This window comes from Melopsittacus undulatus, chromosome 12, assembly GCF_012275295.1.
Source record: "Melopsittacus undulatus isolate bMelUnd1 chromosome 12, bMelUnd1.mat.Z, whole genome shotgun sequence".
NCBI lineage: Eukaryota > Metazoa > Chordata > Aves > Psittaciformes > Psittaculidae > Melopsittacus > Melopsittacus undulatus.
The window spans coordinates 20,448,162-20,476,017 of NC_047538.1; the positions used below are offsets into that span (position 1 = coordinate 20,448,162).

The window sequence follows — 27,856 nt, forward strand, 5'->3', positions numbered from 1 at the left end:
CAAGCTGAGGTTGTAGTGTTCTAACTTCAAACTGGGATAAGTTGGCATTGCCCCTGCAAAACCAGTCCATGCCCACATTGTCCCATCCTCATTGCTAGAACACGCTGTGGTGCAGCTGCAGAGTAAACTGGACTGAGGACTGATCTGGCTGAAAACCGACTCAGAAATAAAGAAAAATTGTGTACTTTTCAGGCCATCCAAACCACCACATGGCTGCATAAATGCTTGTGCCAACCACAGGGCATTGCAGGAGTGTGGAAAAAACCATAGCAATGGGATGCCTGCTCCTCTTTCACATCCCTGGGTGCAAGTTCCTGCAAAGGGCCTCACAGACCTGTTTAAGAGTGGGCAGGATGCTGTGTAACCAGGAGCCAGGGCAGGAGGAAAGGGTGATGTAGTTGTAATGTCAGCTTCTAGGTGCATAAGCTTGTTATATCACCTCACATGCCTATGGAACTGCAAATCCTAAGGGTAGGAAACTAAACCAGGCTCAGAACTACTTCCTTTCATCGTGGTGCACCTTAACCATTTTCAGGTAGCTCAAAACAAGCTCAGATTTAGTTTTCTGGTTAAATTCAACCAGGACTGAAGCAATTTGAATTCAGCTGAACCTGAATCTGGACACAGCTGAACTACAGAAATAGTAACAGGCACTTAGTGTCTGTGCTCTGGACCAAATGAAACTGAAGTCTCAGTCCCTGCAACACCCTTTTTTCCTGCAAAACTTCCTGTTACTTAAAGTAGCTAAACATGACTATAACAGGTCTTTATATTGCTGCTGTCCTTCAGTTAAGGATGGGGAATCTGGTATGGAACCTAACTGTTCATGAAAGGATGCTGCCCTGTTACCATGTACTCAGCCCTATTTCCCCTTCCTAGGCTGTTGCTCAACCATCCATTCCTTTTTATTCATTCCTTTACTAAGTAGGGCTGGATTTAAACAGATGATAAAATGCTCTGCTGAGCTGTGGTCTAATTAGAAGCTGAAGGTTTGCCTCTAGAGACAGAGATTGCCCTTTGAATTGAGGGAGCTCACAGGTCCTGCGATGCAGCCTGACGCTGTTTTATGCATGTGAGATACTTGTATGCACTTTGTATGTCATTTGTGAATTGGTTTTGATACAAACCCGCTCTATAGGTATAACTGAGTACAAGAAGATGAGACCAATAGTGCAAGTTCTCATTAAAACTGTCCAAGCTAGCAAAGTAAATAGAATTTAATGTCTTCAGGTGGGTGCGTTGGGCTCAAATCCTCCTTTGTGTAGAGCTTGGAGGACTTGCAGCATCACACATGTAACCGCAATGAGCACCAGTGTTTAAACTGGTTTGTGGGGAGCCTGGAGCTGACCAGCCGTGTCACAAGGATGGAGAGAGCTGTGCTCTCACAGGTACCCAAGTGCTGTTCGGCTCGCTGTGAATTGGCAGCTTCATTTCCTCACTGTGGCTGGTGCCTTCTCCTAAATTCAAGCTTCCAGTCAAAGTAAAGAAGGGGCCTCTTCATTCTCTCAGTTCAGAGGTAACCTTCCCATTGTTCACTGAACAGACACCGCAGCAGCGGAATGTGCAGGCAGCCCAATGGGGCCGTTGGGTGCAGTTCTGATCCCCCGCGTGCGCTTTTAATGCCAGAGTCTGGCGGCTGGAAGGTAAATAAGGTTTCCCTTTGGATTCCCCTCCTGTTCCCAGGTGTGAACACACACCGGGGCTCGGTGCTTCACCTCGGGTGGGACCAGGGAAGCTGCTCCCAGCCTGAGTGTAGTTTTCAGTCTCCCCCATCACCCCTGGTGCCTCAGAGCAGCCTTCCTCTTATCTCGGGTGTTGTTTTTGTCCGGCTGACTCAGAGCGTAACCCCCTCCGGGCAGGAACCGGGTCTTTCATGTGCTTTTGAAGTGCCTGCCGAGCACACACGTTGTTTAATGATTAGTTACTATTCGGTGCTGAGCGGTGGTGCTTTGCGCTTGGTGAGGGCTGGCAGCGCCGGTTACCCCAGGCCGGGCGCGTTGGTGCCTTCGGGAAGGCCGTGGGCCCGCTGCAAAGCTCGGCTCCTACCGGGGCCCGGCTCCATAGGGCCCCCGACGGGCAGAGCCGGCCCCGGCGGCCGGAGGTGGGTGCTGCGGGGCCCTGCCCGAGGGGGCAGCCGGGCTGTGCGCTGCGCTGGGGCCGGTGCCCCACGGCGGGGGGCCGGGGGTGGGGCGGCAGACGGGCCGGGCGGGCTGGCCCCGTGTCTCCCGGGTGACAATGGTCGCTTTTGTCTTGCGGCGTTAATTTGTGGCTCCCAGTTGCAGGGCCCCAGTGTGGGACCGTTGCTCGGTGCGGGGCAGGCCGTTAGCCTTGCGGAGTCGCCCGAAGGTAGCTATTGTTCCCCGCTGCGTCCTTTCCAGCTCCCGCTTGCAGATGCCGTGAGGCGAGGCCTGGGAAGCAAGAAGGGAGACCGCCGGGTACCGGGATGCTGCCTTGCTCCCGGCCCCGGGAGCACCTGGGGGAGAGGTGGGGAGCGGACACCCATTGCGGGGCCTGCTCCTTCCCTTCGCGTTGCCACTTGCGGCCGCCTCATGGGTTTGTGGTATTCGGTTTCAGGCTGAGGGATTTCAACCAGCCGGCGCTGCTCCTGGGAGGAAGGAAGAGTGAGCTATACTTTTCTCATTGGCCCGAACAAAAAACAGAAGCCTCTGCTGGGGTTTGGGAGTGGTTTATGGGCTGAGCTCAGTGGCAGGGGAGCCCTCGCAATGCCAGAGGGAATAGAGCCGTATGGTGCGCTGTGCCTATTGCCAGAGAAAAGGAGCTGAGGGTAACGCTGCCTCTCTGCGTGTGCTCGCGTGTCTCCCCGAGTCCATGTGCATGCAACGCTGCGCCTCTGCCTCCCCTGCGCCGGGGCTCTGCCCGCGCCCGTTGCCTTCGCATCCCGGCGTGTCCGTCGCTGTCTTTGTTTCTCTGGTTGCTTGCGGGTTCGTAGCTATGCGTGGCGAGTGCATTGTGGGTTTGCCTGGGAGTGTGGTGTCTGCGCTGGCTTAGGGAGCGGTGGCTCTGCCTGCTTTCTGTGTTCCCAGCTCGCTGTGTTTGCTTAGGGGTTTAGCTTCATTGCTACCATCTCCTTCTCTCTCTTGTTTTATGTTCTCTGGGATCTCTGTGCTTGTTCTCCCCTGGGAGTTTGCAGGTTACTCCATGTTTCCTCGCATCATTTCTCTAGCAAATGATCCCAGATTTGTGGGGTTTTTGGGGGGCTGGTTCCCCTTTCCCCACACCACACATCCTTCCTCCAGAATAACAGTACATCAACTTGAACAATTTCAGGCTTGTGGAGAGCATAAACCAAACTCTTCAGTGGGGAAGGGAAGCTCCCCCACACCAGATTACAAGCAGCTGCATGTCTTAAAACCCTCACTGAGGCTGTGCAGGGAGATAAAGTGGAGTGTGCAGGAGTGGATGTGGTAGCAGTTGTGGAAGAGAATACTAAAGTTGGGGCATCTTTTGCCTCGCCTGTTGTTTCAGGGTGTAACTGGTCAGGCTGTTTCCCTGTGCTCTGCATGGGGCTGTGTTCCTGTAACCCACTTTACCTGCTGTGGCCCAGGGCGCTGAAGGCAGAAAAGCTGCGACCAGAGCACACGCAGTGGGATGGAGTTTCTAGGTTTCTTTCAATATGGATGCTGTGTTCTGGTGCTTCCCCCCCCCTCCCATCCCTGTTTATTTATTTATTTATCTATTTCAATGTGTTGTTAAGGAAAAACCTGAAAAGTGGAGTCGTTCCCCAAATTAGCAGCTGTTAGTGATGAGAAGGAGCTTGCTGGGGTTGGAGCGGAGCCCTGTATAAGATTAGCTGTGGCGTGGAGCTGTGCTGGGACCATGTGACTGCGGTGTACATTGGAAGAGGAAGCTGTAGAGGTCAATGCAAAGGCATTGTGCCAGACTCTGGCAACAAGGGAGAGCGCTGTATGGCGGAAGATGGCTTTTTCAGGCTCCTGAGCCTTTAGGTAGCTGATGGGGCTGGACAAAAGCAGGCCTGTAAGGTTAACAGCAGAAATGAAATGGCAGGGCTCGTTTGTGGATGGAAATAAAAGCTGTTTGTTTCTTTTTCCAGATGCTTTGTAGGTTTTTATTAATCACCATATGTGTCTCTTTCACTAAACCAACCTTTATTGGAATGGAAATTGTTGTGTTCAGGGGAGTTTCAAGAAAACAGAGGGAAAATAGGGGGAAAAAGAGAAAAGAGAGTTGCGTTTGCACAGTTACATCCACCTTGGTGCTTCTCCTGAAACTTATTCTTAAGCACTTCGGTTTGACAGAGAATTCAATCTGTTATTTCCTCTCTGAACACAAACAGATTAACAGCTTCAAGTTTAGATTGTGGCCTACGGAGGAATAAATAAAACCTGCAAACACTTGGGCCATTTATGCTCTTTTGGAATCCCTTAATGTGAACGGGTGGTTGTTGGTAGGTAGCACTGTCTAAGAAGGATTTTGTTAGTGTGATGTATTTTACATCCGACCTTTTGGAAACTGAGGATAATTGGTTCCATAAGGATTTGGGTTTTCTTACTTGAAACCAACATGAACCTTTAATACTCACCAGTGCCCATAAAGTGAGAATTTCCATGTTGGTTTTGTGTGTGTGTTTTATGAGCAATTATTCAATCTGTGACTTTGTGCAGTTTGGCTGGAAGGAAGGCTACTTCCTTTCTGGGCTTTTTATATTGTTTTTAAATCCTATCTGACTTGGAATCAACAACGTCTTGGTAGAGAAAACAGAAAAAGGAGGAATTAACCAAAAAAAAAGAGCTGTGTTTGGGAGGGAAGGACTCATATTTTGAAGTGGAGCATATTGAGAGTGTAGACAGCTTCTTGGCGAGCTGTGATTTTTGAAGCATCTGAAATACCCCAGGGGCAGAAAAAGCTCTTCCTGCTTCCGAAGGATAAAAACAAACCCCAACACCATTCCAGAGCGGGCGAGAGGAGAGACGTGGAATTGCACCAGGAGAGGTTTTAATTGTGAGATGAAGGCGCAGGACCTTTTTTGAAGCCCACAAATTGACTGTCTTCATGACAGCATTGCGTCTCATTCTGTCAACTCGGGCTCGGGATGTGGTTGCTAGGCAGCGGGCTCTTATGTACCTATAGTCGCTCTGATTTGCCAGCCTTCTGCAGACACATGGTAAGGTCCTTTCCAGCCTATCATCTAGAGGGACTTTTGCACGCCGTCTGCATACTGCTGAGATTCTCTCTACCTGAATGTGATGAGAAAAAGATACAGTTAAATGAAGCCTTTTTTCTTTCTTTCTTCCTCTTTTCCTTTTTTTTTTTGGACAAATCCCTTGTTCCTGCTATTTCCGTAATCCCCTTTCCAACAAAATCCCAACCCCCAAACAAAGCCCAACCAAAAAAAAAAGCCATGAAACGGAGACCGGAACAAGGAAAAGAGGTTAGTGGGTTAAGTGGTGTGTGTTTCCTGCGTTTGCAAAGGTGCCTCTAGTCAGGAGGGCGGCTGTAATTCGGCCATTAGTTACAGATGGTGGCTGGAGTCTTGAGATTCGTGGAGCGAGATGAAAGCTCTTATCTCTTTCCAGTGATGCTGACTTTAAACTGCTTTGAAAACCTGAATCAAGACAGCATTAAAAAAGAGTGGATTTGATACTTAGTGATGCTACCAGCTCGTTTCTTGATATATTTTGATGCAGAAATGCCTAGAAATGTGAACAAAAAAGAGTTAATTTGCCAAATGAGGTTTCTGTCCCCTAATCTCTGCAGAAATAGCAAGTAGGTAAAGAACATTCAGGAGGATTTATTAAGCAAATGAGATGTTTCAAAACTTTGCTCTTTGAAGCCATTTGTGTGCAACTTCTGGTGAAGGTTATGCCTCTCTGGCAGTGGAAGAGAGCATTAACCAGCTCACCCCAGGGACTGGCCGTGGCATAAGAAATACTTGTGAACAGCATAACTTTTAATGGTTTTGTGTTCCTTAACTCTGAAAGCTTTCGTTCCAGTTGTATGAATAGGAAACCCAAACATTTCTCAGCAGAAACCTGCTTATAGTTACTTCATGAGACAAAACCAGTTCTGTAAATGCTGGAACTTAATTGGTGGCAGTAGTATTGCACATGCAGTTAACCTCTGTGAATTAAGATGTGGAGAAAACTGTTTCAGCCTGATTCATTTTTGTCCTTCACTCTGCTTACAGGTACTGTTTGATGAGTGTGAAAGGATGCTTCACTGATTTTCATATTGATTTTGGTGGCACTTCAGTGTGGTATCACGTTTTCCGTGGGGGGAAGGTAGGTGAACCGTGTTTGATATTTGGGTTTATTTCTCTTGTGTTTCTTAAGGAGAGGAGGGGTTGCTTGCTTTAGTTTGTTCCTTTTTTGGGTAGGGGGCTAGTCAATGATCATTCCGTTTCAGCTGCCTTTGTTGATGTGCACAGGGTTTGCTGAATTAGAAGGACACCATTCACCTTCATGAAACAGACCAGTAATATACTTGAGATACAGAATGAGTTCTTTGCTGTTGGTGGTGCTTTTAGGCTTGCTATTGCTGCATGGTGTAGAAGTGTCTTGCAGTGAGTATGTGGCTGTGTATACCCTTGTTGGATCAGAGTGCCCTCAAGTCTCCTGTACCTAGGTCTGCTGTTTTCTTTTAGAGATTTCATGTTCCTTTAGTGTGCACATGCAGTTCATGCTGGAACTGAAATACTACAGGATATAGAAGCATTAGCATATACAGTAGGGATGGCTACATTTGCATCTTCACTGTTTTTAAGCTGCTTTTCCCAAATGTAGTATAGACAGGGTATAAATGGGGTACGGGTACTGTTCATCTGTATAGTCCAATGAAGATGTACTGTACCAACACACAGTTTTAAACGGTGAGTAAACTGCAGGCATCTTCTGAGGAGGATGTTTCATGGAAGAGAGATGACAACTGATAGTTACCTTGCCACATCCAGCACATGGACTAACTGCTGCTGCTGTCTGTTGGGTGCTTCTGTGCACAATACCTGGCAAACCTGTGCTTCATGCAGAGAACAGGCTTGGTGTTCCATGTGTGTTTGTCTAACACGTGATAACCTTGTTGGAGCCTCTGAGTTCTGTATTTTTGTTGACTGGTGGTAATAGTTAAATCTTTCTTCTATTTTTAGATCTTCTGGCTGATTCCGCCTACTCTGCAGAATCTAGAACTTTATGAAGAATGGGTTCTCTCAGGAAAGCAAAGTGATATCTTTCTGGGAGACAGGGTGGAACGGTGCCAAAGAATTGAGCTGAAACAAGGCTATACGTTCTTCATTCCTTCAGGTAGCACTTGTTAACTAACTGGGGTTGGAATTGCTGGGATTGTGGTTGACTAACAGCTCTCTCTGAAACTATTTTTCACCTCTTAACTCTGTATTGACTCTTCATTTGCTGTGGCAGAAGGGTAGGGGCTGAGTGCACTTGGTTTTTCCAAAGTGAAATCCACACTGATGGGAAGTGTACTGTGAGGAAGTGCATGCAGTGATCTCTTGTGCTGTCCTGGGGGAAAGGAGAGAGGACTTGGAGCTCTGGGGCTGTCAGTCCATCACTTCCCATCAGAGTCACACTGACTTTTGCTGTTGTTGGCTTTCTTGGTTTTGTGATCTCTCGTGGCAGGTTTCACCTGCAGTTCAGTAACCTACTGCTCTGCCTCTGTCTACAGCCAGAGGTGGGTCTTGATTCCCTGCTGGAGCTCAGTGGAGGCTCCAGTACATGGAAGAGCAGGCCCCATGCTCCCTCAGGGTTGCTTCTTGGGGAAACAACTTCATTTTATTGTCGTAATTCTTCAGAATTTCTGCTGATGGAGACTGAATCTGGACACCTTCCAGTAGCCCAGTTGTACTTAATTTTACACTACTGCCCACCTCAGTGGCTGGGTTGGATGATTCAGGCTCTTCCTGCAAAGCAGCCAAATAGTTGCTGCTTTCAAGGCTGGAGGCTTCACCCGTTTCTCCTCCTGCCTAACTTGGATTAAGGATAGTGAGATGTTAATCAGGCTTTGCTTCCTTTGGCTATTATGGGACCATAAGTTGGTTTATAATGATAGATACGTTGTGTCTGTCTAGTGGATCTTACCAGGGAAGTACAGGCAGCTGTTGTGCATGGCAGGAAGACAGCTTGGTAGTTCTTCAGTGCTAGAATGATTCTGTGGAGATAGGGTTGTTATTTTTTCAGTCCTGGGAACAGAGAATGCAGGCTATGGGAAAACAGCAACAATGTTCTTGCCAACTAGGGAGTGTTGTTAGTGTGAGTTGTAAGTATTGGGTGAGAATCAGCCTGGGAGGTGACAGGCAAAATGACTTTGAAGGTGGAAGAGTTAATCCATTAAAGGAATTAGGTCTTCCCTTGAAACAGGTCAGAATGTGCTGTTACTGTTTGAATTGGGTGTTTGAGTGTGCCTGTGCTGTTTGCTTAGATCCCGTTACTGCATCTTTGTATTTGTCTTCATTCCCCTGTGAGCAGCCTCCTACGAATGAGACTTTCTGTATGTTAGTTTAGTCATGCTCAGCAGTTGGAATACAGCAAGTTGTGGGAGCTTGTACAGGACACAGCTGTAACATGGTGGCTGAAATGATTCCAAATGTGGAGTTTGACTTTAGTTTCTGTTTTCTTAGGAAGGCCCAAAGTACAGAAATGCCAATACCTCAAACACTTTAGGCTCCATTCTGTAGTTGAAAGGCACAAATGAATAATTCCTGTAAGCACCTCATGGATTCAGGGGTTTTGGTCTGCTCTATTTCATTCAGAAAACTTATTTGCAAATCTCTTTATTTATGTGAAAGGGCATTATTTCTATGTTTGTTTTAAGAGCATGGAAATGCTTAATTAAAGGCTGTTCCAGGTCAGTGAACTGAGCGTGGCTGTGTAAAATAGGTCAGTTCCTACAACCCCTTTGCTCTGGTTTATGTGCCTGTCACATTAGTTAATGTTTGAATGTGTTTTGTAGGTACTTTATAAGTGCTCATAGTGTTGAGGTTCCAATAATGGGTGCCTACAAAACTACCGTGTCCCATACTTTCCGTTGAGCCTGACAAACTCTTGACCAGCCTCAACTCATCCATGAGGAAAATGTGTTCTAATTACAGGTCTGGTCACAGAAAGTGTGGATTGATACAGTTAGTGCTCAGCTGGACTGTGAATGGAGAATGTTTCAGGAAAGGACTATTTCCATGCTCTGCTCCTGGTTTTAAGTAACTTTTGGGGGTGGTTATACCCTAGCAGTGTAAGGATGAAGTAGATAGAGAAGACTATAACAAGGCACGTGAGGGAGTGAGATCACAAGCTTGTGGGAGACGAAAGGTTTCTCTGGAAATCTAGGATCAGCAGCAGATCCAGTAAATCCTTAAAACTACAAACCACTTGGACAAGAATGGGAATTACTTTTGCAGAAGGCATAATAATAGTGATCACCAGGGCCTTGGTATTTTCCTCTCCCTCACTGCCATCATCCTTTCAGGATTAAGTTTAAACCAGTTAATTTCTAGCTGTGCTTCTAATCTGCAGAGCACTGAGAGACACGATTCCAGCTCTGGTATCAAGGAGAAATTGGGCAGAGTTTTGTCAGCACAGTGAGTGGTTTCAGGCCAAGGTGCCTCTTGCAGCATTTTAGGAGTCCCTCTGAAGTATGGACTGGGGGAAGTTAGCTTCTGAGGGATACTGTGTGGGGCCTTGCATCAGAGCCAGGCTGTACTCCTGATGGCCTCATAGGACTCCTTCAAACAAGCAAAGCACCGTTACAAGTTCTCACCTCCCACCTTCCCAGTTCCCACTGATGACTCAAGGATGATCAACTCTGGTAAAGTCTGTGGTAAAGTGACAAAATCAACCAGGAATCTGGCCTCTTCCGTTAATATAATTGTTCGAACCAGCGTCAGCATCATTGTTGATTGATAGGTATATACCATGTTGTGCCTTGCTGAGGTTAGATGTGGATTCAAGGTGTTAAACCAGTTGAAGGGTCAAGAAGGGAGGAAGCTGTACTTGCTACCACGGTCAGCAAATGAGTGTTTCTTTTCTGTAGAAACTTGACTGTTTTCCCAGGTTGGGAGAGAACTTGTCCTTATGGAGGAAGATTTTAGTAAGGAATACTGCAGCCTTGGGGGTGTTTTTGCTGTGTGTGTTACCATCAGCAATGTTTGATCTTTGACTAAGCATTCAACACAGGTGGAATTTAGGCAAGGTAACACATCTTACTCTGCTGTAGTGAATTACTGCATATCTGACCTGCATTCCAGACAGAAGGGAAGTTCATTATAGAGTGTGCTTCTCTTTTCAGGTGCGAATTATGATGACCTGGAGGAGAAAAAGCATAATCTCAGTGTTCAGTTATTGTCTCAGTAGGGAAGCAACATGATTTTATCAGTCACAATCAAATCTAGAGCTTGTCCAGTAAAATAATACTGGACAATACTGTGCTGTAGCTTTCTTCCATACCATGAGTGTGTCCAGTGATGACTTGCAGCAAGGATGTGTGCAGTGTTTGGAGTCCATTGTGGAGGTGTGGAGAAGCAGTTTGGGTATCTCTCATCACCAGGGACAGTGTTCAGGCAGCATCCCTTGGGTTTGTACAGCTCGGGATTACTGTAGGCACATCAGGCATTGAATTTCCTTGCATCTGGATTATCTGAAAACCACATTAGTTTCTCCTCTGTACTCCTAAACCCTGTTGTTACCTAAACCCAAGCAGAGATGGTTTTGGATTGACTCTGCATGGGTGTTCTTACTGGAGGCTTTCCAAACATGTAGCCTTAACGTGATGAATGTATTGAAGAGATGAAGTGTGATGTGTGTGAACTGGTAGTTCAGGGAGCTGTGTTTGTGGGGGCCACAAATCCTCGAGTAGCTGGGCCATTTTGAGTGACTCTTGTCTGTTCTTTAACTCTGAGGGTAATAGTCTCAGTAACAGACCACTACACGGTCCATAAAATAATGGTCCAAGAAGTCACTTGCCACTTATTTAGATATTGTAGAAGAAATTTGCAGTGCTGATTTATTAGACATTACTGTGGTCAAAGTCCAGACAGGGTAACTTAGTGTAAACTAGGCATGATGTCCCTTTCTGCTTCCTCTCCAGAGCTCTCACTAGAGTTGCTGTTTTACAGCAGTTGTTTTTCACCTCAGAGCTGGTAGTGGTCCACTGAGGAGTAAGCTGTTAGTCTTACTTTACTTATGTTCTTTATAATGCACTTTGGGGCCTTTGACATGGAAAGATGCTATTATAGTCTCTCAATTTCTTGAGAGGTGAAGTATGAGCCACAGTCTTAACACAATATTCTTGTTGGTCTGTGGTGATTATGGTAACATGAGAGTGCTCCAAAGTTCTTGCTTCCAGTTGAATACAGAAATAATGGCTTTTTCAGATGAATGGTTTTGGGAAGGAAAGGAGACAGGAGTTTGTGCTGGACTCCAGGCAGCCATTTGCAGGGATCTGAAGTGCTTCAGATGCTCTATCAGTGGTTATCAGTAGGATTCTGCCCCTTAGGAGTGTGTGGTCTTAGGTTACCTCTGCTCTGCCAGTCAGTGTTTGGTGAATTCTTATGCAATCGGGCCAGAAGGTAGCATAGAGCCTTTATAGCAAGGAGAATGACAGGCTATTAAAATCTGACTGGTGAATCTTTGCAGGGAGTTGCGCTGGGGCTGCAGAGCTGCCTGGCTATTTTTGGTTGCTCTTTAGCTTTTCCTGTTTTGGGAGCTTCCACTGACACTAATGGAAGCTCCATGCTTGGAACCTTTAGGGACCAAGTGATGAAAATCAGTGGAGAGGATCAGAGAGGAGAGTTTTTTGCCCTTGGTGTCTGCTTTTCAGATAGGAGGTGACAGTGTAATGTTGGATTTTTAGCTCTATTCCTCTGCAGTGCTCTGCCTAATTCTCATCAAATGATATCAGATTGAGAGTTGCTGTATTGCTTTTACTACTGGGGCAGAATTAATAGGGTTTTTCACTTCTAAACTGTAAACATGATGTTTTCTTGATGCATTTGGTCGTGGGCACTATTACAACTCAATCATCCTCCTTTTGAGATGAGAGAAATAGTATTTCATTTGCTGGCAGTGCCCACTCTGAGGTTGTCTCTTTAGTCACTTCTTATTTTTGAGACATATAAATTTCATCTATTCCACCCCAAGCTGCAGGAAAATATATATGCCTTCTATATCACAAATATGTGTTCAGTTCCTAATGGAAACGGATGCACCATGGGTTTGGCTTGGAGCTTGTAGTCTGTTTGCCCCATAGCTTTATAACTTAATAGTCTTTTTTATTCCTCTCGGATGGGTGATTGCATCCTTGAAGATACAGGAGGAATTTGCAGCCCCCTGAAATCTTCTAACAAGTTTGTAGTGTTTAATAATACTTGTTCTGTAAAATTCAAAGATAATGAGATTGTATCTTTCTTTTAACTGTTCAGAAAAGCTTTTGTTACTGTTAATTTTACCTTCTTGATTTACTAGAGAAGATAACATCTAAATATTCAAGTGTATCTTAGTGGTGGAATAATTCCTAAGTGTAAATCAGTTGAGAGTATTTCTGAACCTCCTGAATAGAATTCCTGCTCAATGTTGGCTTGGCTTCATAAGCTAGGATGGCTTTGGGAAGGAAAAAACACTTGAGGAAAATAGCAAGTGGACAATTGTCTTGTTGAGGCTTGAAACGAGGCTTGTGAACAGTGACTGTGCAGTGCCTGGACTCCCAAAGCTGTTATCCCCATTTAGCTGAGCTCATGGCTGGTGCCTGGCTCCCAGGGCAGGACTGTGTGGTGGCCATGGCCACGGAGCTGCTCCACTGCTCCAGCTCTGGGACCAGCCTGTGAAGGAAGGATGGGCTGGATCCACATCCACTCAGTTGTTTCCACTATCAGCACAGGCTGCTTTGAACCTGGTCATCCATGGGGAAGAGTTTTCTAATTGATGACTAATCCTTGGAGCACACAGTGTGTGTCTTTCATGTGTAGGATTTAATTGTAGCCTTAGATAACGTTTAGCATGTGCTTTTGTTTCTTTGAGCCAAAAGTAAACTATATTCCACTGACTTTTGACTTTTTCAGTACATTTGGTCATATTACTCCTGTCCTTTTTTATCATTAAGGAAAAATTAAATTATGCCATTTTATTCCATGTTTCTTTCTTTTTTTTGGGGGGGAATATTAGAGTTTTTGAGTCTCACCAGGGAGAGAGATGTAGTGCAAGACAGGAGGTAACGCCATGAAACACGCAGGGTTGTGTAGTAGCAGCAGGGTTTGTGTCAGTGGTAGAAAGCAGTCACAGAGGGGAGAACTGGTGACATTCACTTCAGAGGTGTCTGTATCAGAGGCTGGGTGGCAAGGGTTTGCTGTGGGAGCTGAAAGATACAGACATACATGAGCAGACATGGCAGCACAGAGTGATGTGATCGTACGTGTCAACAGACCTGTCAGTTCATCCAGTGAAAAGTAATGGCATGGCTGAAGGTGAGACAGGCAGATGTATTGGTGGGGATGATTTTAAAGCAACTCCTTGCCTGTCCCTTTTGTCTTAAGCATCCTTTGCAGCTTGCTCCTATTCTGGAGCTGTGTCTTCCTCTTTAAAAACCTTTGCAGTTGGGAAGCTTTAAGGATGGGTTTTCTTGTTTGCAAATGGTCACAATGAGCATTCATCCTCCTCAGTTTATTTCTGAATAGTGCTTGTATCGAAGCTGTGGGAATGAACTGAATGTGGCATCCAAGCTTATCTGTTTCAGAGCTTAGTTCTGCGATATATTACCCTCATGGAAACTCTTTACTGTTTTCTACTCATCTCTTTCCTCCTACTTCTGCTTTTGTGGTGCTGGCCTCTTCAGTTTTTCTCTCTACACAGCCTTGTTAGTATTAGAACAGGACTTTGGGGATTTTTCCCCCCTTTGTAATGTCTGTGCCAATCTTCCTGTGGTTTTTCTACCTTGTCAATGCTCCATCTTTTTTGTGTGATCTTGTCCATAGTGTCCCATGGTTTTGTCTCTGCAGTTTTAATATTCCATGTATGTTCCTCAGGCAAGTCAAAGCTATTTTGGGATGCAGTGTGTGACTGAAAACTGATAGAGTTGAGTGGTCAAAATGTCTTCTGAGCAGGTGACTCCTCAGACAGGGCTGTGTCCTGCACCTGGCAGAGGGGCTGTGGGCTGGATCCTGCCTGTGCGAGCATATAAACTGCTGGAGATCTGGGGATTCCCTGGGACTTGGCTCAATGTGTTCAGTAGTGAAAGGGTGATACCCACAGGCATTGTCCTTACCCATCCCTGAGCTATGCCTGGAAATCATCCCACACCATGCTTTGGCTGCAGGTATGAGCTTTACTTCCAAGGACTTTACAGTTAATGGCTTTCTGCTTGTTGCTTGTCTCTGGTTTATTTGTGTTTTCCCAATCCTGATGGATTTTAGTGCTTCTTCATCACAGGGTTTTGTTATCGAGAACTGTCTCATAAAAAGCAATATTTTCAGTCTTGTTACTACAAACGGGCACTTCTTGACAGACACAGTGTTTAGTTGGTTCAGAAGTTAGGAGCTGAAATACTGACTCTAAGATGAGTTTAGTCTTGGATTATAGATGTAAGTAGGGAATTAAATACATTATCTGTAGAACCAGAGGGTGTCTCGGATACTTTACAGAAGACTTGCTTTGCACCTCTGCCAGCTCTTCAATGATACAGCATCGAAACTGTATTAACGTTGCCTAGTCTTTCTGTTGAGGGTTGGTCTGGGGCACCATTTGTGGGGCATTGGCTCAAGCCAGTGAAAGACCCTTTCACATCACCCCAAAGTATTGGGACTACTACTGAGGAAGCCTAGTGGTTATTAACACAAAGACCCTTGGCGTCTAGCTGGGGGCTAAGTCTATAGAGGTCAGGGAAAATGTGAGGAGTGAAACCCAAAGAGCACGAAACAATGGAACAACTGCACTCCAGTGTGAAATTTTCACTAAGGAAATATGACTTATAGGAGGAGGCAACTTGTGTGGTTGTAGCAAAATCATATACTTGAGGAACAACTGCAATTTCATTTTATTTCTTGCAAAATTAAGGGTATCTCTTTTCTACCTTTCATTCAGCTCAGTTACTCCCTTTACTGAAGTTAATAATATTTGATAACAAACCATATTTAGAATTATGTTGGTCATTCCATTAAAATAACAAGTTCTTTTACTGGAGCTGCCAGTACACACACTGGACCTGCCAGCTCCAGTGTGTCTGTTGAGCAGTACATTGACTGCTCTGTGCTGAGAGAGCTGCAGTGGGAAGTGCTGGTGAGGACTCATCAGTGTTCTGCTGTAAGTGGCTGTTCCTAAGCTTATCTTCTGCCACCACTCACTTGGCCATTGCACTTTTCTGAGCATCAGTTTGTTCAGCTCTAAACCTGACAATGAAGGTGAATTGTCACACAGATTGACCCTGTCTTTCAGCACTTACCCAGTAAGCTGGCTTTGGGGACCCAGCAACAGATACACCTCAGCACATGGTTTCCATTCTTTCCCCCAGACACATCAATCTTTGATTACCTAGTGGAAGCAGTGGCCCCAGTTTCTTTGATCTTGGATCTTTTTCTTTCCCAAACACTAGGATCAGGAAGATTGTTTGTATTTCCAGTAGTTTGCTCTTAGTACAGATTGATGTATTTCAGGTGGTGACCTACCCCAGCTCTGAAGAGTTTTTAGAGTATTGATGTCCACAGTTACCCTTATGTGACAAAATCCCCTTCCTCTGTGGTTGGTTGTTCTTGATTTGGAAGTAATAAACAGGCTGGATCATTGTGAGTGACTCTGTAACCAAAATTATACTAACTGGAGCAGGAAAGATGCAATAATACCGAGAGTGCCAGAGCTCTGAGCCACCTGCTGTTTTTATATGCATGACATTTATCATGTGGAATCAGAGCTGTGACTGAGCACTGGAACAGGTTGCCCAGAGGGGTTGTGGAGTCTCCATCCTAGGAGATGCTGAAAAGCCATCTGGACATAGTCCTGGGCAGCTGGCTCTAGGTAGCCCTGCTGGAGCAGGGGAGTTGGACCTCCAGAGCTCCCTTCCAACCACAACCATTCTGATTCTGAGATTCAGAGACATGTCTCCAGAGCAATAGGCTTTTGTTTCCAGGGAGAAAATTGATGTGCTGATTTCTTTTCCTTCCTTCTCTCTCCTACCAATAATCTCTTAAAGTAAAGCCCCAGTTTTGCCGTCTGCTGTGGCTCAAGGACTTGTCAGGTGCAGCTTTGCTTTGCAGGCCTTAATGGTGTAAAGATTGGTGCAGAGGAGAGCGTTCGTGGCTGCTAGCTGGAGAACCCTTTCACTGAATGGCATTTTCCTGCTCCCTCAGTGCTCTGGAAGTGAAGGAAAGCTGCCACAGCTTTAATGGAAAGTACTGCACAGTTAGGAGAAAATTGACTGCCCCCTCTGTTGCTTTGCTGTCTGCTGGCTTATAAATTGTAATGCTTTTCATTAAAAAAGAAGGGAAAAAAAGTGTCAGGTCTCTGTGGGTCCCAGATCATTAGCAGGATCAATTCCTTTTTCACTGCGGAGATCAGAGGCTACAGTCTTGCATAGCCAGTGCTTCAGCTGCTGACATACCAAGCAAACAATGCAGAAACAGAAGAGCTGGAGTGTGGCTGCCTGAACTGCTATGCCTGGGTTTTCTTCCCTCCCTTTGGTGCCTGTGAGATGAATTCAGTCCTTTGCAGGACTTGGTTGGAACAGTCTCTTCAGCTCCAGTACTAGAAATGTTAAATCCCATCACTTAGGGCTTGCAGTGAAAAACCTTTTTGGTTGCTTCAGGAAGTTGATAATAGGATGTGAAACTTTCACCTCTGAAGGAGAGCTGGTGGTAACCATTTGAAGCTGTTGACATCTGAAGATGGATGCTCTGGGGCTGGTGCGAAAAGTTTGGTGTGACTCAGTTGAGTTCCACAGCCCTAGCCCACCACCACTGCTAACATGATTTGCAACCCTACTGGAAGTGCCAGTAGATAGATCGGAGAGCCAAGTGTATTGAACAGACTGCATTTACTTCTTAGTCATGGATGTGGTTGAGTCACAAGCTTGTGTGTTCCCAGTAAACACTGTAACTGTGCTGTGAATAAATAGAAGAACCCAATTTACAGAGGGTTCTAAGACTGTACATCATAAGATGTTGTTCTTCTGCTATGACTAGTCTTAAAATGTGGCTGTGAGCAAAACCATTTAACCTTCTAACCTCTCATCCCCTGCAGAGTGGGGTTTGTGGGGTGGTTAAAACTCGATTGTAAGTTGCACTGTAATGCTATATAGCATGAGGCATTCTCAGTTCTTTGCTTTCCCTCTCTAGGGTGGATACATGCGGTTTATACTCCAGTAGATTCTCTGGTGTTTGGTGGAAATATCCTGCATAGCTTTAATGTTCCCATGCAGCTTCGCATCTATGAAATTGAGGACAGAACAAGGGTAAGGATGCTTCATTCTCTTTTTAACTGAACAGTTCTTTGTGGCTGTGATCTATCATAGTCTCTCTGTCGTATTCCTTTCTGACAAACAAGAACTGACGGGATCTCCATGTCAGAGTTCTTGAAACGAGGTAAACATGAAGTAATGAGACTTTCAAATGTTGGCTATTTTTAGTGGGATTTACTCATCTATTTTGCCTGCTTCCCACAAACATGTCCCTTTTATGTCTTTTGTCTGTTAAACTTTCATCAAATACCTTCCCTTGTGCATGAAAACCTATTGCACTTTACAGACCTTTGTACCAGCACCAGTAACCCCCTGCTTATCATCTCTCTCTGCACACCTGAAGTGGATATCCAAGCCTGGAGAATTAATGGGACTAGGGTGGTTCTCCTGTCCACAGCTGAATTGACAAAGCTGCACAGAAGCTGTGTATGAAACCACATGTTTCTTATGTACTGTGCAGCATTTTCTCCTACAATGACTCAATACTATACAAGAATTTCTTGGAATAAAAAGAATCTGGGGTGGGACATTAATTCAACACTGGGATGTTCATGTGGTTGTAGTATCTACCTGATGGAAGGAGTATTGCCTTTTGGAGGAGGTTACTGTGAGGCCTCCTTGTTTGGAGTGAAAAGGTTACCCTTGATTCATAAACACCAGTCATCGTATGCTTAACAGATTCATAAGGCAGCAGAATCTGAAGGATGTGTCACTGTTTTAGTAAGCTATTAAATAAGCTGTGCAAGGCAACTGTAGCATTCCTGTGCAGAAATGGACCAGTGGTATGTGCAAATTTGGATGGGGGCTTTGCAGCTGACTTTTGAAGGCATTGCACTGAGCCAGTGCTGGTCAACCACTGGTACAAGTGCTGGTTGTGGTGGTAATGGAGATTGAGGCTGGCAAAATAGCAGGAAGCTGCAATTCTTCAGTACGGTTCCCTGTTGTTCACCTCTACAAGAGGGGACAGTTCTGGTTCCAAGTGGGCTTTTACCCCACATTGTTTTATGTGCAGTGAGAGTGTATAGGCATGGAGCAAATACGTATTGTTTTGAAATCCATCTCTGAGTCTATGAGAGGAGGGGGATCTTCCCCTCACCCTCCCTTACTTTGCAGGGGGTACAAGGCCTGGTTAATCTTCCCATTGTAAAACAGTGATGGGAGCAGTTGGCTTCCTGGAGTGATTTTAATGAAGAGAAGGAATAGGAAGCAGAAAAAATGAATTCTCAGTGGAAGAGGGATGAAGACAAAAGCTGAAATTCAGGGGAATTGGAATGGAGGGAATGTAGCAGAGAGAAGTGGAGGTAGAGAACTGGAGTTCGGCCTGATTTTGAAGAGGTGTCCTGAGGAAAGGATGTCCAGTGTCTTAAGGAAGTGTACAGGGACTTGGACAGGAAAAGGTTATGATGGCAGAGGCAGGAAGGGGATCACTGTGGTCAGACAGAAGTACAGGGCACAGGGAGGTTTTCAGAGTCATTGTAAATCAGAACCAGCAATATATGCTGATGTATGTGCTGCAGGTGCTTAAAGGAGGGTGTGTTGCTGCCAGAAGAGTAGTCAACTTGTACAGAGAATGGAGGGGACTGGGAGGAAGAATCAGTGCCAGAAACAAGTTATTTCCATTCATGTCTGTGGGGAAGATGGGAAGGAAATGCTCCTTTTCCTGAGGTTGTGTAAAAGCTGATGTTTTGTTCCCACAGGACTTGAGCAACCCAACATCACACAGATTGGGTTGTAACTGCTCAGTAGTGCTTCATGTCAGGCCCTTCTCCTTGGGAAGCTGGGTGCAGCTTTGATCTCTTAAGCTTTTATACCAGGAGGCAGAATTCCCTGTAACAGTCAAATATTTTTTGCTGACTTTTAGGAACTTGCCAGCCACTTACACTGAAATGCCATTTAAAAGTCACTAACAGCCTGGTCCTCTGGGGAGGCTCTGGGAGCTGAGCATCTGCCTCTTTGGAAATGTCCTGCCCCAGCGTTCAAAGGGGTGCTGCAGCATTTGGAAGTCCCAAATCAGACCTTACCTCTTGTCAGCTTTGGTTTAGATTTTCTTCAGAATATAAGATGTGCAACTAAGGCATGCAGAGGTATGATAACATACAGGCAAATCAGTACTGTTATTTAGCAATAACACCCCCCACCACCTAAAAATATCATGCAGGAATCTTGAAGGGGTGAATGTTTTCAGAACAGGGTACTAGTGTGTACTACTTTGTTTGCTTTAGCAATCAAAGTTTGTAATGTCTTTGTTAGATAATCCATTCATCCCCTGGCTGGTGTAGCAGGCTCAGTACAGTGTGTACCTCACACACACTCAGCAGTGTGAACACACTGCAGATGAGTTCCTCATCAGTATCGATCTCCCCATTGTGTATGGCACATGATGGGATTGACGGAAGTAATTTGCCACACTCAAAGCAAAGTGTAATACAGGTGTGTTTTCCCATCTTCATTTTGCACAGAGGTGATTTTATGGAGGTTTCAGTGTGTTTAAACCTGCTGTATAATGCTTAATCATCTTTGCTGATACTCAGAGTCATTTTTATGCTAGGTGTAGTTGTTATTGTCTTAGCAGCTAAGACAAGAATAAATATGTGGTTGAAACGGCAACACTGATTTACAGCCTGATAAAATTGCCTGGTTTATATACTTGTCATGCTTATTCCAGCTTAATTTCTCATATCCCTAGGAGACTTTTGAAGAGGGTTATAGCCATTTAAAAATAGTTTTAAGGAGTAATAAAACCCATGTCTGTTGTTGGCAACAGCTCCTAATGTGCAATTGAGGTAAACAAATATTCTCCAGCCTTATAGTTTGTAGAGCTTCATATTTTGCAGTCTGGCTTTCCTAGAGGCCAGTTAACAGCTAGTCAAACAGGCCAAGCTGTTTAGTTCTCTGCTAGACCAGCTTGGATAGCTGCAAACAGAATGCCATGCAGGGATCCATCATCTTGGCATAGGGATGCTATAGCTCTGTAGTACTGAAGAGGAAGAATGCATCCAACTTACTCCCAACTCATCTAAATTTAATTGCCTTAAAGTATCAGGGCATGGATAGCGCCAAAAGCACTCAAAATAGATACGTAAGGTGGTCACTCACAGATGATGGTGTTTGCTACTGATTGTGTTTCCTGAAGTGTAAAAGAACATTCCAAGTGGATAGATTCATTATTTGATAAACACTCAGACATTGTTTTTCCATGTTGTGATTAGATTGATTAAACACAAGTGGAGTTTGTAATGATTTGAATGGACATTGTGGAAGAGAGTAACCCTTTCTTAAGGAAAACGTGTGCCTTGTTTCGGTTTCTGTGGTTGGTTTCTGGAGGGGGATAGAAGTCTCTCAAATAATTTCCCTTTCCACTGCAGCAATGGATCATATTCCAGAGAGGATTTTTCTCACTGTACAGGAATGATTAAAAAATATATTCAGTGGATTGTAAATTATTAATCACAGAAGTTAGAGCTGGAAATGCCTATTAGATGATCCACTGTATTTCCCTGCTGGTGGGGGATTTAGTCCTCTGGCAGTGTCTGTATCAGATATTGCACTTTAAATTCATCACAGAACATTTTTAATTTCTTTCTTTTTCTTTCTTTTATTCCTCCTCCCCATAAGGGCTCATTTGACCATAAGTGTACAATGGAAAAAGTATGGACATGTACATAATGCAGTTCCCATCCATTATGATTAATAAATGTCCAAGGATATCATAAATAACATAATTCTCTATGCTTTTCCATAAGGCAAACTTTAAAAGACTTTTAAAGCACTGTTAGACTTGCTTTACAGGGAGAAGGCACTGTTGATCTTTGCACAGTATCTCTTGCTACATATGGTAGCTCTTTCTTCTGAAGGTTTGTAAAAGCAGAGCCTTCCCAGCACTTAGCACATTACAGAGGCATGGAGGGATTTGCTGTGGGTTGGAACATTGATAGCGAGGCAATTAGGAACTCAAATTGAATATTAAAGATTGATATACATAATGGGAGCACTGCATGCATTACTTCCTTGTCTTTCACATTGAATTAACATTGGTAACAACTAAATTTGGTGAAGCTCAGAATCTGTCAACAAATGTTGAGCAATGATGTCTTTAATATTCCCAGGCATGTGGCTGAAAACCTTTTGAAGGCTGAGGGGTGGAAGGCGGCTCCCTGTTTGTAAGTCAATTCTTTGCAAATCTTGTTTCCTGCAGTGCTCTCTTGGACAAATTTGAGTTCCTTTATTAGCATATATTTTAGCATGGCTGATTTCCCCTGTGTTCCATAATAGTGATAAGTGACTTGATCTCTTCTTTATGACAAAGAACTAAACCAAAAGAAAGATATTCTCCAATGCAGAAAGGCCCTGGGGTTAAATGTTCTCACATTCAAGGGGATGTTGGTTGGATTTTGCCTTTTTTGGTCTTTTTTCCCCTCCTGTTTTTTGGTAACAAACCTCACAGGGAGACATGGGGAAAGGTGCAGCACCACTGGATGCGTGACCTGTAGCAACATACAGCTCAGATGAGCTACGTTTGTGTTGAAGTTAAGAGGTCTCTAAACTTTGGGGAATGGCCATGGAGTATTTACATCCTACCCTGTGATCCATTTAGTGGGACAGTACAGGCTATTTCCCCTTTGTTGCATTTTGATTCACTACTAAAAGTGGTGTGTTTCCTGTGCCCTGGGAGCAGAAAGTCCTTTGACTGTCCACCCTGGGGACAGGTCTCACATATGGGCATTGTAATAAATCACTGATAAGCTCAGGTGGCTGCTTTTATCACCAGGCAGAAGTTTCTGCAGTGCTTGCTTTGCAGAATCTGAGTTTCCAGGTGCTGGGATCATGGCTCTGTTCACACTTTGGGGTTTGGAGTGATGTGGGGTGGTTTTGCCTTTTAAACGTGGGCTTTCCAAGTTAATGCTCCCTTCTGGTGTGGTCCATTAAAGGGGGGGGGCACCCCTTGGCTAGGTGAGCTGGTAATATACACAGAATGCCTTAAAGCAGTTCCTGCAGTCCCAGTGCAATGCATGCGTGTAAGCCTGCAACAGGAGAAAGAAGTGTGCAGTGTAAGTACAAGTGCATGCAAGGTGCATGGAATCCATTTTAACAAATCACTGTAAATCTGCGTTTGGTCTTGTATTTTAGGAGCTTCCCACATTCTTTGGTACAGTGACCTCCTGTAGATAGAAAACAGTGTTGCAAAGGAAGGAAACCCACTTTGTTTCCTTTTGAATCTGAAATAACCTCACAAATACACAGTGTTGGAGAAGCAGCTTTTTGTGTGAGAACAACAGGTCTGAGATGTAGGAAAAAGCGCACAGCTTGACAGGATCTTTTGTTAAAACCCTGCTTTTCTGTTCTGTTTGTGGCAAAAGTGTAAACCACAGGAGGGATTTCTACTTTTAATGTGTAGGTACCAGTAATCAAGAATTTGTGTGTTCATTTGTTTAATGAAATTGTTGTGAAGGCCGTAATTGAAAAAGGTGTATTTCCTGCTGGACTCATTTTAGGTAATGTTACCATTTTGATAAAAATCATAGTGTTCAGGAAATGAAACCAACCCACTTTTATTTTTACCTTGAGTTTTAGTGACTGACATCTGTATGTGACCACCCTATGTTTATACAGGAGGTAAATAATGCTGTAGGGGCCATCCATCAGTTTCATGATTTCCCAAGAACCACAAACCCTTTCCTCTCCCACCACCCCAAGAGGATACAAATTAGTGAACCAAGAAATGATGCTATCATGGCAGGCAGGCAGGCAGGCTCCTCATTTGGTATGCTGAAGGCATACATCTCACTCTGCTCCCACCCTCTCCCCTCCCCCTCCTGCATACTGTTTGTGCTCTTGATAACACGATGAGAATGATGACTGGCCCTTGTGCTGCAAACTTCTCTCCCTTCCCCATGGACTGACAGTGTTGATCTTGCTTTCAGGTGCATGCCAAATTCCGTTATCCTTTCTACTATGAAATGTGCTGGTATGTTCTGGAGAGATACGTGTCCTGTGTGACCCAGCGCTGCCACCTCAGCAAAGAGTACCAGAAAGAATCAATGTTAATTGGTGAGTGAATCCTTTGAGTGCATGTTCAGAACTGGTGCTGGCACCTTAGGCTGGTTGCTGTTTGCTGTCTGCAAGGCAGATTATGAATTGGAGAACTGTTTCTTTATGTTGGGGTGGGGAAGGTCTTGACTCTTCAGCATTTCCATGAATTACCAGCCTACTTCATATTATATTTGTTGAACGTTCCCTTAGCAAGTGGATCCTAGAACAATCATTTTGGGATGCTTTTGTTCCTTGGTTTCTGTGGTGTTTGTGTTGAGATGATCTGCCAAACACTAGATAATTTATTGCCATGTTAGGCACAGTACCTTAGTAGCCAAAAATGTGTGCATTGCAACTGTGCTAGTGGGATGGATGGTTAGTCCTTTTATAGAGAGTCTCTTCTATGGAATGCACTGTGGTCACTAAACCTGGCTTCTTTCTCTTCTCTTTAATCTCTTTCGTTCTTTATGTTTGGTGACTGACTTCCAGTTCTTCAGAATAACAAACCCCAGAAAACACCTACACAAATCTTTATGATCTATAACCCAAGTGCAGGGAGGTCAAAGAAACCCTTACAGCAATAGCTGAAAATGGACTGTAGCAGAGATGGATAGATGTGCCTGCAGCAGGAAGGCATTACCTTGGCACTGATGCGAGCTTTACATCAATGTGTGACAATTCCAGTTGCTGCCTTGCTGAACTGCCCTCTTTTTCCTTCCTTTAATGGAACAAGCGGGTGGGCCATGTGGCCTCTGTGTGCTTTTAGTTGCAGGATGGCTGAAAGTAGTGCAAGCAGCAGCTAACTCTTAGCTAAAGAATTTCTGGGCCTCTTGCTCCTTAAGATGCTACTTGGAGTGAGCCTGACATGGTTGGAACTATCTCAGGTTCTGGGCAGAGGAAGGAATTGATCACCTACCAGCATTGCTCTTTGTAGAAGGGATTGAAGAAGGTATGGGTAGATTTCATTCTCCAATGAGTTTTACTGACCAAGAATAACTTGAGAAAGCTGAGTCTGCATAGAGGGGCCAGGAAACTGCTTGGGATCTGAGTGCTTCACATTTTGTTCCTCTCCTTAGCTCTATGAGACCCTGGTCAGAAGGGTTAGTGAAGCAGGAACTCTGTGGGGAGGAATTTTTCTTATTATGGAAGTTCATCTTTTCCTCCTGGATGATTTAGCCCCTTGGATCAGCTCTTCATAAAGCAGGGACAAAACTCGATAACTGTATTCACTGGAAAACAAGGAACAACCTCCTGTTGTCTAAGCCATTGGCATGGGAAGAGGCTCATCCTGCAGGGTGGGGGTGCTAGATCCCTGAGGTGTAATTTCAGAACAAACTGGGTGTGGATGGTTCAGGGTATTGAGATGGGACCTTTTCCAGCTAAATCGCTGGTGTGAATTCCAGCCCAACTCAGTGATTACTGGTAATGGTTTGGTGATCCCCATGCAATGTGCCTCAGTCCAGTCACTAGTGGAGAGATTCAGATCATATTAAAGCTCACTGGGGACCACAGATGTCCAGTGTCTGGAGGAAAAAGGATTGCTTTGCATGACCAAAGAGTGCCAGCTGCAAAGGCATCAGGAAAAGGAGCCTAGCTGGCTATATGCAAAAGGGTTTGGTGGTAGAAATGGATTCATCTCCTGTGGTGGCTTCAGTTGTTGGCCTTGTGGACAGTGAATATGAAACTGTTTTGCTGTTGTTTGAGCATGGTCTGATGGTCGTTTCAAGCTGCTTTAAGAGACATGCTTTCCTCATAAGACTTCTGTTTTGTGAACTCCAGAGGTTGTGCAGCTGCTTGCTGTGATCTGACTGAAAATTAACCCTCCCAAAAACTGAATGTATTCGTTGCTGGTAGGATTGATGAGCTGACCTGCAGCCCTCCTGGGTGCTGAGGGGGTCTGGCTGGACACGTCTTGACCTGTTCTCACTGTATTGAGGGGATTGGTATGTTCATTTGACCAAAGTGGCATCTACTGGCAGAGTGTAGTTCATCTGCCTGCCTGCTGTTTCTTGACTTCAGAGTATTGGCATGCTGACACAATCTGTGCCATTGACATCCAGAGCCTTTCTCTCCAGGAGAGACAGATATATACTATTTTTTGGGGTCAGAAACTTGCTTTTTACTTCTTGGAAGAATCTTAACCTTAAAATAGTTCTTCAGCTGGAGATTGTGGTTCAAAAGCCCAGATCTGTATCTGCTGGATCTATTGGATCTTTTTCACTTTGGCATTTGCCACATTCAAAGGAGTAAAGGTATCTTATTTACCTTTACAGAGCTGTTTTGCTGCTTTGTTCTGCATGAGTAATACCATTTCAAATACTTATCTTTTAACTGGTCTCAGTGTCCAGCCACTTGACTCAAATCTCTATGAACTGTAATCCTAGAATTACACTTGTTGGTCTGTGGTGTCTATCTTGGTATCATTCACTTGCTGTGGAATGGGACATCCACATGAGGTCAGTGTTCCAAAACCCTGCTGTTACTTTTGAAGCTTCAGAACTGCTAAGGTCCTTAAATCATCTCTTCCTTAGAGACTTCTCTGTCTGCAAGCAATTTCTTCATTTCCCAGGAGACAGTATCCCATGACAAATAATTTCCCATTGTTCTTAAAGAGTAATGAAAACAAAGTACTTAACTTCTCTGCAGGCCCCTTAATAGATTTAATTGTCTTCTGTTGTCCTTGGGTTAAGAAAAAATCCTTCACATCCTTGTATTCATTTTCAGAACTTTCTCTGGAATAATCTTAGTATTTCTCCTATTTGGTTTAAAATCATTTCCTTAACATAATTTGTTCTAAGTGTCTACTTTCTGCCTTTCCTTTTGGGTGCTAGAACTTGCTAGTTTTCACCCTTGAGTTGTGCTGCTTTCTTTTCTTGTATATATACATATATATATACACCTTCTGATACAGTGACCTTATTGGATCTAAGAAGCAACAGCTGGTTCTTAGCTGAGGAGGACGTCCAGCAGAGAGAGCACAGGATGCTGCCCATGGTCTCTGAGATTCCCAGGGTGGTTTGCACAGAACTGGTGGAGATTCTGTTCTCCTGTGTGAGAAAAGGAAATGAGTGCAGTGATAGAAGAATGTCTGTAGAGGACACAGGAACCCGAGTTCATCAGCAGTTGTGTGTTAAGGATACTATTAGACACTGTGTATTCATTGCATAGTGTTTGTTTGCTTTGACATGAAGGTTGCTGAATTCAGAGTGACTCTTTCAAGGCATTGCCTGCTCGTGACAGTGTATTTTTGTGATTGTATTGCAGTACCTTTGTTCTGATAGTTACACACTAGTACAGCAGCTTACATTGTCCTCTGTATTTCTGGTTTCTAAATGGCTCAACTCCCCAAACTTCAGGCAGGAAAAAACCCCAAACCCACCTCAGTGTAGTCAAGGTTGAAACCTGGAGACTTCCCACTCCCTACATAAAAATGTCAGTGCTTCTGAGTGAGTTGGAAGATGATGACCGTGGCTTCCTTTCCCATTCTCTAGGCCCAGAACGAGTTTTCAGGCAGCTGCTTCCTAGTTAGTGTGTGAGACTGTTCTGTTTCAGATCTCTTCCACAGAAGGGCAAACACTCTGGGGAATGATGACATGACAGCAGTCGCAGGCTGCTGTAGAAACACACAATCTCTTTCTCTCTTTTCTTTCTCTTGTCCCTCTCTCAACTGTGACATTTGTCCCGCTGGCTGGAGTCAGAAAGGGATCTTATTTGGGCTTCCTCCTAGATTTAAACATGCACTGTTTTGGGATGGATATGTCTTCATTATTTTACTCTTATCATGAATGAGTCTGTACTGGATGTTTTCAACCACAATTGACCTTCAGTGAGATATGGATCTTGAGAGTGAGCTGACAAAGAGTAATTGGGAGAAGATACTGGGCTATCAGAAATGTGCTTTCTCTGTAGCCTGCAGCTTTTAAGTTCCCCATTGCTAAAATTTTAACAGGATGGCTCTAGCTGTATGTTAAGCCTGATGGATGGAGGAAATGCACCCACTGGCATGGAGGAGATGCCATGCCTGTCCTTTATTTTCCGCGTCCCTCTTCTCAGGGGATAGAATAGATTTGCTTATGATAGACAGGTACTAGACTATATTGAGTGATTTCTGTGTGGGGAGCTCCATTTCCAGTACGTTCAGGTTTTTTCTGCTAATGAAAATGTCATTGCTGTCTTTAGCAGACTAATAGCAACTGCTGCTCCCAAGTCACAGTGTCAGGTTTGGAGCTGGGAAGGTAGATACTCTGCACTGGACTGTTCTGTGGAGTTTAGAAAGGTTTCATAATTACACTTCACCCCCTTCCCTTTTAAGTTCTACAATACAGCAAGTTGCTTTCTGGTAAGGACAGAAACTGTATAATTATCCTTCTTGTACAAGTGGGTAACTATGGGGAAAAGGAAGTGATTTGCCCAA

At 44.5% G+C, this 27,856-nt stretch overlaps 1 protein-coding gene across 3 annotated transcripts in view; it reads left to right on the plus strand.

Annotated features, from left to right (window-relative positions):
- KDM2B (lysine demethylase 2B) overlaps positions 1–27,856 on the plus strand; it is an 81,744-nt gene that overhangs the window by 2,857 nt on the left and 51,031 nt on the right. Inside the window, exons 1-5 of one of the 3 annotated variants that reach the window (XM_031045550.2) lie at positions 2,717–2,785; positions 6,167–6,260; positions 7,121–7,274; positions 17,291–17,406; positions 23,334–23,460. In XM_031045550.2, coding sequence (XP_030901410.1) covers positions 6,177–6,260; positions 7,121–7,274; positions 17,291–17,406; positions 23,334–23,460 — 481 coding nt within the window. In that variant the 5' untranslated portion in view covers positions 2,717–2,785; positions 6,167–6,176. Of the gene's footprint in view, positions 1–2,716; positions 2,786–6,166; positions 6,261–7,120; positions 7,275–17,290; positions 17,407–21,531; positions 21,573–23,333; positions 23,461–27,856 lie in introns of those variants that run through there. The other 2 variants (XM_031045551.2, XM_034068002.1) reach the window with 2 other exon arrangements.